General features: G+C 37.9%; 2 protein-coding genes across 3 annotated transcripts; both read right to left on the bottom strand.

Moving 5' to 3' along the window:
- Positions 1 to 373: 373 nt before the first annotated feature.
- LOC133862611 (uncharacterized) lies at positions 374 to 6,859 on the bottom strand. Of its 2 annotated transcripts, XM_062298452.1 has the most exons (4): positions 6,650 to 6,773; positions 6,260 to 6,507; positions 3,805 to 5,665; positions 374 to 2,467 (listed from the first exon to the last, which is right to left on the bottom strand). In XM_062298452.1, exons 3-4 carry the CDS (start codon positions 5,575 to 5,577, stop codon positions 410 to 412), a joined length of 3,831 nt encoding a protein of 1,276 aa, XP_062154436.1. In that variant the 5' UTR covers positions 5,578 to 5,665; positions 6,260 to 6,507; positions 6,650 to 6,773; the 3' UTR covers positions 374 to 409. The 2 variants fall into 2 exon arrangements, with proteins under 2 accessions (XP_062154436.1, XP_062154435.1); XM_062298451.1 differs by lacking the exon at positions 6,260 to 6,507 and having other exon boundaries at positions 6,650 to 6,859.
- A 5,266-nt stretch (positions 6,860 to 12,125) lies between these two features.
- On the bottom strand, positions 12,126 to 13,142 carry LOC133862691 (uncharacterized). Its single transcript, XM_062298538.1, has one exon. It carries the CDS (start codon positions 13,140 to 13,142, stop codon positions 12,126 to 12,128), a length of 1,017 nt encoding a protein of 338 aa, XP_062154522.1.
- Positions 13,143 to 14,506: the final 1,364 nt, after the last annotated feature.

The following is a 14,506-nucleotide window of genomic DNA, read 5'->3' as shown; positions in this document are numbered from 1 at the left end:
AGATATGTTTAAAAAGTTTTCTTGTTTTTAACTTTTTTCTAAAAAAAAAATAAGAATTTTTTCCTACATGGCTGTCCCTTGGATAACTATCCATGTGGCATATACCATGCCAATCAAATTTGTTCTAAAAACACTTTCCTTTACATCTAACTGACAAAATGAGTTAATTGTGACTATAGTTATTTGACAACATGATTGTAACTTTTTAAACTTCAGAGAGCAAATTTAAACTTAGTGCATTTGTGGATGACTAAAATGTTTGCATTTCTTTTTTCCTTCTACAAAATTAAAAATGAAAAGCTCTAAGTGAAAAATTATCTCATATACGAATGGAAATTACTATACGTGTGCAAGCTTAGGAGAGATTTGCAGCTGCAACTAAATTTAAGGATTATTTTTTAATTAATCGTTAACCTTCTTTTTCAAAACTTACAGATTTTAATCCAGACTTTGTCAGGAAGGTTTGTGGACCCCTTACAAAGAAGCTCTCAGAATAATCTTTTGTAGGACTGGAGATCATGGAAGTGACATCCTTTGACATTAAATGAAGTCCAGAAAAATGGTCACCCCAGATATCATATGCATATTCATCCCCAAGTCCTGCCTTTTCTTCTTTCTGGTTGTAGAGTTTTGACCCAGGAGCTCGAGCATGTGGAGCAATTGCGGAATTTGATGCCAGAAAACGGGAAGGACATAACACATCTGGGGCAGGCCTGCCAGGACAAGGGAACGTAGCAGAAGGCAACAGAACAGGCTTAATAGTAGCTTTTCTTGATGCCGAAGGCTGGTCTTGAGTAGAAAAGAGCAAGTTGTTATTGCAATGCTTTACAGAAACCCTGGGCTCCAATATGTTCACCTCACAGAGTCGGCCTGCTACTTGAGTAAATGGATACCTAGCCTCAATAGTTTGTTCCATATCAGGAGACAGTGGCCGTGTACGTTTAGGTGTTACAGATATGACTGGGGACAAGGGAGATGATGGTGTAGAATTTCCACTTTGACTACTAGAAACTTCAAAAAGTCCTGTAAATTTGGAACCAGCACCTTTTCTCTTCTTTCGCCTCCTTCCCTTCTCTTTCCCAGTTTTCACTGTAAGGTTACCTGGTTGGGATGCTTCTGTTGTATCAGAAGTGTCAACTTCTACAGATTTTGACAGCAAAGAGGATGGAAATGCTCTTTCCTTTTGATCATCTAATGAATCGCTAATTGGTTTAAGATTTTCCATCACTGGGCTCACATGTTGAACAGTCATTCCCTGTTCTGGGGCCCCACCCTGATCATCAGGATATCTACTACCCGAAGGATGAACTGAGGCTTTGTCACCCCCAATAGACCTTAATAGACTATCCACCTCACCAGACACAGACAACTTACCATTACTCTGTTTATGATGCGTACGAGCAGATTTCCCAGCCCCCCTTAAAGTGGTAGCAATCGAACTCCGCTCACTCTTACACAAGTCATCCAGAGAACCCAATGCTATGACATGGGAAAATAGGCAACAGAATACCAGTAACATTAAGGAAACAACAAGGAGGACTGCTACAGAGGATTTCTTCACTCGCATCCAGAACACTGATTTCTTACAGATATTGCGCATGTACAGGGGCAGACTCGCCTTCATGGGAATCACAAGAATACCAGTATCCAAGGCCAATTCAAGATCTCTACGTACCATGGCTGCGGAAAAATCATACTGGTACGATATCAGAAACTTTGTTGATTCCCCAGGTTCAAGAGCAAAACCTTTACAACTATGCACCATAAATCCATCCTTCCCGCACTCTGTTCCAGAAACTTCAATTTTTCTTACCTCCAATGGCAAGTCTCCTGTGTTCTTGGCAGAAATCTCTTTTGACAATGGCTGTGAACAGGCGTAAATCATCTCTTCCATGTGCACCAAAGTATCAGGGGGAGAAATATTCAGAGGAATTGGCAAGTTGAGGTTAAACTCTACACTCTGTACCGGCTCAGACCCCTCCAGTAGGACTAGCGAAAGTGACCCTCCAAATCCCCTCAAAGATAGCCACTCCACACCAGAAAGATTGTTCCTTACCAGGGCCGAACTTCTCCACCCACATCGGTTCAAAGGTTGGAAGGAAATTGGCCCAAAAGATGCTTTACCATAAGGATGAACATAAGCCTCTGTTACTGCATTCTCTGCTATAGAAAACCCATATTTTGCTGGAGGGATAGATTCATCAAGAACCAAATTACTGGATGGTGGTTGTGTGAAACCATCAGGGCCCCTGCATTCATCAATAATCTCTCCAGAGTTTAGGATAAGCTGCATTACAACTGGCTGCTGGATTGGATTCTTTACAGTGATCCACTTGGAGCGATGACTTCCAACCTCAACCATTGGGAAGAATACCTCCTGATCATCAAGCACAGACATGCCACTTACGGTACCTTGAGATTTCCAGTTTTCTAGTACCAATTCATCTGCCTCCGCTGCGTCCAGAGCCTTTCAGATAATAAGTTCACAAAAGCATCTTGGTTATTGAGAACATAGACACATGAGAGTACATAACAAGAAACAACATAACTGAAGTGCTAATATTCAGAGTCTGTAATGCCTCTAGTTTTGAGTAACTACTCTCTCTACCACAACGACAGTAAATCACAACAGACAAATGTGGGTAGCCTCCTATACGATCACCCCTTTTCAAAACTGGAGTCTGGACCTTAACATTCCCTCCCATTTCACTGAATTAGCACCAAATAAATATAAAAAATGGGATTCCCACTTTTAAGTTCCCAATCAACATCAAGCAACATTTATTCGATTCACTCTTTTTTCCTTTTTCTAGATTCTTTTCAATTACCAAATGAAATGTGAAGCTCTTGATTAGAGAGATGGGTCGTTTCAAAGATTTCATGAAAAATCAAACTTGCTAAAAAATACACCAAACAAAATGAGGGTGCAAATTGTATTTTAAATTTTATGCTCAAAAGGAACATGTATTTCTCCAAAAAACATATCTGCATTTAGGTACATATCTTTCTTTTTTCCTTTGTCTTTTGTGGGTTTTTGGTGGGGGGAGGGGGGGCGCAGATTAGGAATGACGTTACTGAAAATAAAATAGGTCCAGAAAGAAAGTAGAAGATCTCCTACAGGAGAACAGTGGAAAGGAAGTAAAAGAACTGCAAAGACAGCCAGAATGAAGGAACTCTTGCTAATATGGTGCAACATCCCACACATGATCTCACTACCTACTCAACAAAGGTAACTACCTCTCTTGCCGCCAACAAAAAATATCAGACATTCAGCAGTATCCTTTAAATTCTAATGCAAAACAATGTATAAAAACATATAAAGATCTTTGGCAAAAAATTAATGTTCAGCCATGCCCATCACAGGCATATATAAAGATCTTGAAAAGCCAACTATCTTCTTTGTTGTCTATTACATTTCCAAGCTTTCATGAGCCAATATGTCAAAATGTTTCATCAAAGCTCAACTCTGCATTTTCAATCTACTTATCAGCTAAATGCTGTCCATTATACATTTTTTGATAAGTAAATGCTGTCCAGTATACATACTGGACTAAGGTATAATATTATTACAAGAGAAGAATACATGTCACTATTTTTAAATCATAAAGAAATGTTTGCTTACTCAGGTGAGGCACATGCATAGTCACAGTAATGTTCTTTGACATGCAGATGTAAAGCATTTAGAACAACTGACAGAGTAACTAGACTTTTAAAAACAAACTCATAGCTGACCTAGTGCCACAATGATCTGTCAACCATAAAGGATATGTATAAATAGACATACAGCAAGTAGAATCGGCATACCTTGGCCTGTGACGGTGAATGGATGCCACTGCCCAAGGGCCCTGCCCTCGTCTTGCCAGATTCAATTTTTTCAGACTGATATTCATTTCCAAGAGAAGAATCCTTCTGATGTCTTGCACAGAATCGGGTTATTTCCTTGCAAGGAATTTCAATCTGAGGAGTACTCGAGTCATTTGTCAGTATGAATAACTTACAGCTTCTATATATACCGGATACTTCGGGTGGAGAATCGCGTGATTCAAGACACAAGAGAGTACAAGTAACCAAAGCAACTTGTGTGATAGTGCCAGGAAAAAGTAGTAAGCCTTCCACATATTTGATATGAAAATTTTTAGTGCCTGAAACTTCACCAATCTTAACAACATTCAACAAGTGAGAAGCACCATTTTTGATAGAGATAGCAACAGCAATACTTCCACTGGTATCACATCCCACTAGAGGTTCAAGAAATGTTGAAACAGATCCTGAAAAATCATCATGGGCAACTTTCCCATCTAGTTCAGCTTCAAGAGGAACCACAACCGTATCAGACTTGTCTTTTGAAGACCTTTGCAACTGCATACAAAATGCACCAAAGATTTTGCCCTGAGACTCAATTGAGAGGTCCATCTCTAGGACTGTCTCAAAGCTATGAGGACCAATCTCCCAGTTTCCACGAGGCCTTACTGCCAAAAATGGCGAACCAATTTGACCACTTTTCACAACCAACTGATCCTTAACACTTGGCAAACCAAGGTCATTAGAGCCCTGAATATTGTCTATACTACAAATCACTTCAGTGTAAAGAGAAGTATGCCCTAGAGAAAGTGACATCCATGCAGTCACTTCCTCCACACGAAGGGTTTCATCGAAGGGATTGAACAAAGACAAATTCTTAGCCCACCTTCCACTGGACGAAACATCCAGATCTAATACAGGCTGAATTCCATAAGGCGACTCAATGGCAAAGCCCTTCGCCTGGATTAGGAAACCACCGTAGCTTGTCTGCAAAATCAAATGAGCAGTGGACAAGCCCAACCATCTAGGTAAGTACATAAAACAGATCGAAGCTACTTCACCAGGTCCTAGAGAAGCCTCACTAAAATTGCATGGATAGAATTGAAGGTCAGTACTGAACGGTTCATAGACATGTAAAATGCTGTCATTGCATGTATTTGCCACAGTCAAGAAAGCTAATGAAGGAAGATATAAATGCTTTTGTCCCCAATCCAGTACAGTAGGGTTAATTTCTACATTGGGAGAGGAAGAACCATCAAAAGAACCGGCTTTGGTCCTCTCAGAGTTCTTTTCTGGTCTAAAACTTCTGCAATTCTGATTAAGTACAGATCTTCTAGAGGAAGAAAGATAATTTTGATTAGGATTGTCAGCTTGAATGTCTGATAACTCATTAATATACTCTCTGGAGTTTAAAGAACAAGAAACAATCCCTCCTTTCAACAACTTAAACATACCAAAGTCAGATGACCAGCTTTTGTTACTCGCCCACCCATTGTCCTTAGTAGATTCTTCAGGTAAAGGACCATCAGGCTGCCCCCCAGAAACTTCTAAAGCAGCTGCTTTGTGTCCATGCTCTTTAGAAGAAAACCCAGGTAATGTTGAAGGGAAGCAGAATGAATGAGAGTCAGTGCAAACAGTCCCAGGACTTAAGTGGGTCATCGGACTTCCATATCCTGAGCTGATATCACCAACATCAATATCCACAAACCCCACATCGTATCGATCTCTGTAGGACTTACACGCATCATGTTCCACCGACTTCGGCATCCCATTCATGGAGCTTGGTTCACATGTAGCTTGGAAAAAAAGGTTACATGAAAGAACCACTATAAATTGGAAAGCTCTGACTGGGTGAAACAATCCCCTGAATAAGACATAATCACAATTAACACAACATGCGAGAATGGTTTGCATTTAACCATAACATTTAAAAGTTGACATAAAAAAGACAACTTGCCACACAAAATCTCCTTACTAGAAGGAAATTAAAGAAATACATGCCAAAAAGAACTTTAGTTATCTTGATAGTGTATTTAATGCTGACAAACCAAACTACAATCCTTAAATATATGATACTAAATATAGTTGGAATAATCGCATTAATAGTTGTATTGACATTTATTTCTGACACAATTTTTTTTCTTAAAAAGATTTGCATGACTAAGAGGGGGCCCAAATTTCATTTTCTTTTTCTCAGTAGCCAAACAGAGCTAAAGTGATACAAACATGCGGGGGCCAAGATATCAACTAACAAGGCACATTAAGAAGTATACTATTAACAAAAGCAACATATGAGTAGGCCCAACAATGTTGCATTAGCAGAAGATGTTTAAAACAAAGTCCAGCCTCTAATAGTTCCGTCACATTAATTATTCCTGCTTATTGTAACCACTGGTTTCGTTCCTTCCGTTTTAAATTAAACTAGAAAAATAGAGTACGAAACCAGAAACAATATAACCTGTAAATTGGTCCTTAACCCTTTCTTCCCACAGTTTTGGAAGTGATTCTCATCCACTCACTAATCGCAAAAACCTAACACCGATAGCTCCAGAGGCCCTTCGTAAGTAATCGATTCTCCAGAAAGAGAACTATAATCACTTAAACCAAGTATACTAACCAGCTTAACCACACGAAACAGGCCCCAGAAACGGAAACGAAAAAGCAATCAACTTTCCGAGAGTAGCAGAAAGCAGATTTCTTCTTTTTCTAAGCATCGAAATAAGGAGAAAAACAGATAGAAGGAGTGGATGATGAGAAACCGAAAGAAAAGAAAACGGCTTTAGAGAACAGAAAGTAGGAAACATCGGGTGCGAAATAGAGGATGGAGAGGCAAAGTTTTAAGAGTCACCTGCGGTTGTACATGAAGAGCTGCTCCGAAGCACCGATCGTTAGGGTTTCGAAGTCCATATCTTAGAAAAAGTCTCAATCATCTGAGAAATTTCTAGGGTTCTGTGAGATACCAGTGGCCTCGGAGCCTGTATATGCTTAGAAAGCAAGCACAACCTGATAATAGCAAATGAATGGCCTCGGAGGACCAACCGGGCTCTAAGACAGAGAGACAGAAGAACACGAAATGACGCATTTCGCACTCCATCAACGTGATATTACTAAACTGCTTCTACAGTGTTGCTTGCTTTAAAAAATTTCTTGAATATGTTTAGATTACTACTATTTTAATACAATTTCCTCACAATTTCCTGTAATAAATAAGCAGTAATGCTAAAAAAAAAAAAAAAAAAACTCCCAACGGTTTATTCGACTGTCGCCTCAACATTACGGATGAAAAATGTACTTTTTATCATTAATCAATAATAAAGGTTAGTGTTGTTTAACAAATTCACACACCAATCCATATAAATGTCATATGCTAAAAATTAAGCTTTTATCTTATCATTACTGTTCTATCATGATAAAGTGATTAGATCGGTCATGATTAAAAAATATATACATGAAAAAGTACACATATTCACTCAAACTAACACTTAATTTACAATGTTCTTTCGAACTAAAAATTGCATCAATGTCCTCTTTAAATTACCAAAAAAAAAAAGCAATGTACTCCTCATGACAAAAATATCCTTAATAAAAAATAAAAGTAAAATTAAAACTACAATTTAAATAATAATAATAAGGCTGGAAGAGGGGGGTAGTTCGTCCACCCCAAATGGGGGGTGGCTGGACGAACCACCCCAAGGCAATAGCGGTGGTTTGACCACCCTCACTAGCTAGTCTGGAGGTAGTTGAATTGTCCTATTTGGCCAAAATGAATACATTACAAATTTTTAGTAGTTTAGTGGGACATTGTAAACTGGGTATTAGTTTGAAGAGATGAGAGTATGTATATTTTTTTTAGTAAATTACAAGGATTAATTGACACTGCTACGTCAATAAAATAAAATAATATAATAGTAAAATAAAAATTTAGATTTTAGCATTAATTATTCACTACAATATAAGTAAAACAATAATTATTAGTAGCTACCATAACTACTCGTATGTGTGTCATGTAGACTCCTACTCAAATATGTAACCTCTAACAATGTTGAAAAGTTACATGTGAATTTAATAATTTTATCTGAGAACATAATTGACTCGTAACCAATGTAATGTAATAAATTTTTCTATGATTAAACCTATTTCATAATCTTATTTTAAGCATCGGAGAAAAAAAAAAAAGGGGGTACGCCCCAGGGATGAAACACGTTACTTGGCTGACCGATTAAAAAACTACATTAGCAAATAATTATCAGATAAAATGCATATTACATTGGGTCTATTAAATAACTTCTCCTGGACTTTAAAGTCATAATCAAGGTTGATAAGTTTTATCTATTCAATTTTATTATTTAAATTATTTATTACCATAATTTGAATGAAAAGCACATGCATTCTTGTAAAGAACATATTCTATCTATAATATATGGACATTGTTCTTGGAAAATACATTTGCTCTAGAGATACAATTAATTTCGTAAAACTCCCAGTTATAATACCATCTTGTACAAGTGGATTGTTAATCTTGTTAAAGATGATTAATTTATTATGATGCATATTGTAACACAAAATTTGTGAACAATTCTTTCAAATTTCTATAGAGGATATAGAAGTTCCAATGGTTAATGATAATATTAAATCGTTTTGGTACGTAGAATTCACAATCATATGGATCATGTTTATTAATTTGTTTTTTATTTTTGATTTGAAAATGTGTTTTGATGTGACATAAAATATTATGCTTTTAAGAGTATTTTCTATTTTAATTATTTATTAATATTTTTATTTTAAAAATGTGTATAAAAAAACAAAAATTTTAACAAACTAAAATGTCATAGGGACATATTTTGAAATTGTTGTCCAACTCTTATCTATTTTATTTTTAAATTTATCATTTGATTTATTTTTTTACAAATAAATGTTATATATTTTATGATTTTTTTTTTTTAATAAAAAAAGTGTAAACAATAATTGAAAAAATAGCCTTTCTCTTTGAAATTACTCCCATGACCATGTCATGTTGCATAAAAGGCAACTCGTTGCAGTTGGACTCATGCGCCCTAGAAGATTCCCCAGAGCCTTGCTGACCGTGAGGAGAATCTAAGTTAGATTACAATTGCGGCACCTGACGGCTGACGCAATAGTGACAACTTGGCGGCGCTGTCGCAGTTCCCAAGATTCCCTCGCCTTGTTGTCAAAATCTGAACCGTTCGTTTATAGGCTTGACGTCCTCGATGGTCTGGATCCGAGTCTTTTTGCCGTCATTTCTTCTGCGGGACAGGTGGGCCGCCAAACAAAACGTCCGTTGGAACGGTTGGTGTGACTTGACGGACGTTGGTGATCGAATGATTCGAATTGGACGGTTAAGATTCAAGTGGACCCCTTTGCGTAAATGTGTGGTCAGGTCTACGCCCGCCGGTTTGAATAAATGCATGGGACCGCATAGGCATTTGAAGTTTGAACCATTCCACACGAATACACGATGTGTTGTCTGCTCTCCTTTTTGTTTTGGTGTAGCTACTCCACTTGTCCTAGCCGCGTCAATACGTTACTTCTGACCGTAATGTTCTTTTTTTCTTTTTCTTTTTTTTTTTTTTTTAAAAAAAAGTAAACTTTCCATTAACCAAAAACAAACGGACGGTTGTACAAATTACAACTAAGGCCTTGTTTGTTAAGTTGTAGAACAGTACACAGTAATGCATATATTATTTATATATTTTTTTTTTTTGAACTTTTTTATATTTCAAAATCAATCAACATCAAAACATTTTCATTTTTTTCACTTTTTATATCACATTAATAATTTTTTATTACCATTCAAATAAAAAAATTCATTACAATAAAAAAAAAATTCATTTTTTTATATCACATCATCACTTTTTATTAATTTCAAAATTAATAACCCATTACTCTGTTCTGTACATGCAATGGCGGACCTACATGGGGTTAGGGGGGGCCTTGGCCCCCCCAACCCCCAGAATTTTTCTCAAAAAAATATAAAAAATTTTAAAATAAATAAAATAAAATAAAATTTTTTCCTTAATTTTGTTTACTTTTTTAGATTTGCTCCCCCAAATTTTTTTCCTTTCAATTTGGCCCTCCCATATTTGGGAGGCTGGGTCCGCCACTGTGTACATGCAAGCCCTAAATTAGTGTACAACCGGACTGAATTAAACCATACTGAAATCATCAGAGACAATTGCTGTAATAGACAGTGGGCTTCTTTTTTTTTTTTTTTTTTTTTTGGTACTTTTAACATATAACATCAACCTTTAAACATTTTTCTTTTTTTAAAAAAAAAATTCAAAACTTTTTACTATTTTATATTACATTAATCACTTCTTATTGCTATTTAAAAAATAAAAATACTGCATGATGTTTATCAAACACGCCCTGCATCTCTAAAAACACACTGCACACAAAACATTTTCCTCACCATGTTTTTTATTTTTTAAGCCTAGACTCCTTGAGCCTTAATTCTTCATCACGATAAATTTGATAGGTGATAAAATAAAAAAATAAAAAAAATAAAAAAAATAAAAAAAAAACCCTAATTTCAATTCAATTCAAAATGCTTTGCTTTGGAATACTGTAATTTTTTAATTAATGGACAAATTTTACATTTTTACATATTAAATATTCGAGAAATATACACTTTAGCACTCTAAATTATCATTATATTTACATTTACGCATTTAAATTTTAAAAAGTGACATTGAGCCCCTTATATTATCACCACTTGTCAAATTAAACACTACGTTTAAAGTTGGTGTTAAAATGAACAAAAAAATTGTCACGTGGCTACTTTTTAATTCTTCTTATCTAAATATCCTTAAAATTATTAAAAAAATAAACAATACGGGTGACGTTGGCCTCTCCAAAGGGGTGGCCAAACCATCCCATATATGCAAGTGTGGTTTGACTATCCCATTTTTATTTTATTTTTTTTCAATTATATATATATATGCAAAAGTGGTCGCATGTGGCCCACTTGACCTTTTTTTCATTTATTATGACGACAAATTCTAAAAGAGTGTTTAATTTGACATGTGATTATAGTATAAAAAGTCTTCAATATCATTTTTTAAAGTTTGAATACATAAGTGCGAATGTAGTGGTAGTTCACATGGGCTACAGTGTACTTTCCCTTAAATATTTCAAATGTGAGAGTTATATATATAATTATGCATCATTTTAATTTTTATTTGGACAAGTGAATGCGAGAAAAAAAAGTGAGTAATCTAAAAAACAAGTGATTATCTTTCTAACTTCATATTACAAAAGAAAATTGTTACTCAACTAGTAGTTGAAGAATAATTATTATTTTGGAGAAGTTACACATATTCCCCTCAAACTATCACATAATTTTTAATATTTCAAAACTTTCAATTTTTGTATAAACCCTAGCCAGAGGTGGAATCAGGATTTTTGGTAAGGGGGGACGAACTTGTATAATTTTTTTACATCAAAATACCCATTCAATTCAAAATTATAATTTCAAATTTTGATGATATCACATACACACAATAGTAATAGTATAAAGTACTAGTAAAGTAAACTATGCATAATTTATAGTATAAAGTACTAGTAAAATAAACTAAGCACAATTTATAGTGTTCAATAAAAATGGTACTTTTGAGCTCAGATTTTTTCTCTTAATAAAATCCTCGAAGCCGAAACCCTAACCAGGCTAGCCACACCATTACACCAGCTCTACAACCACTCATCACACACGCATTATTGTGCTTCAAAGCCCAGGAATTTGATGAGACCAAGAGGCAAGAACCATGACATGAAATTTACAGAATTCATAGATTTGGGTTTGTGGGGTTTAGGATTGTTGTGAACAATTTGGGTGCTTTAATGCCCTTTCGCTTTCTCAAATGGCGTTTGCTGAGAATTGGGGGCTTTTGCTACCATGGGATGCCATGCGTTGAAAAGGGAGAAAAAGAGATGGCCAGATGGGCGTAGTTGTTGTTTCAGAGGTGAAAGGGGTAAAAAAGGAAAAAAAAAAAAAAAAAAAAAAAAAAAAAAAAAAAAAAAAAAAAAAAGCTAAATGGTTGGCTTAGTGCAGACTTTGCATAGGGGAGGACGTGGGTTGGGGAGGGGCAAAATATAAAGAAAATTTTTTAGGGGAGACAAAAAAATTATTTTGGGAAGACAATTTTATAATTTTATATATTTGAAGTTAAATTTTAAAATTTTTGGGGACACTTTCGTCCATCCACTCACCAACTGGGTCCGCCCTTGACCCTGGGCTTACTGGACTACCAAAGAGGTTGCAATGCTACATTCTTCCACTGTTTTTTGAAAGGAAATCATAGTTTCCATTAATTATCAGCATTTACTACATACACCAACTCACTAGGACAAGAGTTAATCCACACTTGATTACACTGCTTTGACAGAGCTAATTTTGCTAGACTATGAGCTGCTTTGTTTCCTTCTCGTCTCACGTGGGAGACCTTCCAAGACACCAACGATCCCAACATCTGCCTTGTCTCGGCCAAAAAATGCCCATGGACGGAATCCACTTCCTCCAGATTAGAGAGAGTTAGAATAATCTCTCGGGCGTCACCTTCTAGATCAACCGATTGAAACCCCATAAAACAGCCAAAAGAGACAGCGCTCCGAGCGCCGATTGCTTCCGCAGCCACTGGGTCCCTGACATGGGGAAGGATTTCACACTTGGCTGCTCTCACTCTACCTTGATGATCCCTGGCGATGATTCCAATCCCCATCAGTTTCCTTCCCCCATCCAGAGCAGCGTCCCAATTGATCTTGATGCGGTTTTCCTCTGGTTTGCTCCAACCAACCCTGGTAGACTGCTCCCCTTGCCCTAAGGTTTCAACCTGCAAATTAGTAGTCCGAAACTCCTCCACCAGATCGAAGGCCTCTCTGATCAGGATGTTCGGAGGCAGGATCGCACCTCTGAAGACCACCCTGTTTCGCCGGGACCAGATCTTGTGAGCGATTGCGCCGAAGTACTCGAGGTTCCTATCATCCAGCTTATCGCAGAGATCGGCGAAGACCCTGAGGAACTCCTCCGCCCCTGTCGAGCACTTCTGAATGGGCCCCCTGCAGGAGCCCCAAATCGCCTGAGCCGAGCCGCACCTCCACAGAGCATGGCTGACGGATTCTGCCTCGGAGCCGCACATTGGGCATAACTGGTCAGTGACCACTTTCCTCTTATACAAGTTATTTTTCGTTGGTAGAATTTCATTGCATGCTCTCCATATGAATAGAAGGATATGACGGGGTAATTTTAGGCTCCATAGACGCCTCCATAGGTGGGAATCAGAATGCACCGAGGATGAACTCCCCTTATCCCTGTCTCTTCTCTCCATTTCGAGATGATAGGCACTGCGAACCGAAAAGCCCCCTTTTTTGGTCCCCCTCCAGATGAGCTTGTCCTCATGGAAACTAGGGTTTATGGGAATACTGCAAATCCTATCCACGGTTTCCTCCGAGAACATGTTTTTGATGAGGGAAACGTCCCACTAGTTAGCTTCCCTGTTTATGATGTCGGCCACTGTTGCTTTTCTAGGAAGCACCCTTTCTTTGTCAAGAATTTTGTGAGGTGGATCAGGGATCCATCTATCGTCCCACAGATTGATTCTGCTCCCATTTCCCACCCTCCACAGTAAGCCTTCCTGTAAAAGACCCTTTGCCTGCCAGATGCTTCTCCGGGCAAAGGAGGCCTTCTTCCCCAAGTTAGAACCTAGGAAGTCCGACTTGGGAAAGTACTTTTCACGCATAACTCGTGCTGCTAGGGAGTCCAGCTTTTTCAAAAGCCTCCAACATTGTTTGGCCAGCAATGCCGTATTAAAACAGTCAATGTCTCTATAGCCTAAACCCCCCATATTCTTGCTTTTGCCCATTCTCCTCCAGGCCATCCAGGCGATCTTACTGGAATTGTCCTTGAAGCTCCACCAGAACTTCCCCATCATAGCATTGATATCTTTGGTCAGGGCTTTAGGGATTCGGAAGACACTCATAGTGTACGTGGGAATCGCTTGGATGACTGCCTTGAGCAACACCTCCTTCCCTGCATGTGTGAGAAACTTCTCCTTCCATCCATTTAGTTTTGCCCAGATTCTCCCTTTGATAAAGTTGAAAGAGGAGACCCTAGACCTTCCTACAAGTGCTGGAAGTCCAAGATATTTCTCGAAACTCTGAATCTGCCCACCCCTTACTCTGGAGAGGATCTCATCTCTGACTACTGGTGGGGTATTTCTACTGAAGAAGATGGACGTCTTGTCCCTGTTCAATTTCTGACCGGAAGCCCCCTCATAGCAGTCTAGGATAGACTCAAGCTGGTTCAGCTCTCTTGAGTTCGCTTTGCAGAATAATAAACTATCGTCTGCAAAGAACAAATGGTGTATCCGGATGCCTCCCCTGGAGATCGGAACCCCTGTAATTCCTCTGGTCCTTTCTGCATTCCGCAGTGAAGAACTCAGGGCTTCAGCGCAAAGGATGAAAAGATAGGGAGAGAGGGGGTCTCCTTGCCTCAGTCCTCTCGAGGGGAAAATTCTCCCTATAGATCTTCCGTTGATGAGAATAGAGTAGGTGATTGACCGGACACACACCATTAGGAGGTTGATCCATCTCCTCTCGAAACCGAGCTTAAGAAGCACTGCCTCAAGGAAGTCCCATTCCACCCTATCGTAAGCTTTGCTCATGTCTAGTTTAAGGGCCATGTATCCCTCCT

Source organism: Alnus glutinosa, chromosome 3, assembly GCF_958979055.1.
Source record: "Alnus glutinosa chromosome 3, dhAlnGlut1.1, whole genome shotgun sequence".
Classification (NCBI taxonomy): Eukaryota; Viridiplantae; Streptophyta; class Magnoliopsida; order Fagales; family Betulaceae; genus Alnus; species Alnus glutinosa.
The sequence above is the reverse complement of the archived record's forward strand: the minus strand, read 5'-3'. Positions and strand labels throughout refer to the sequence as shown.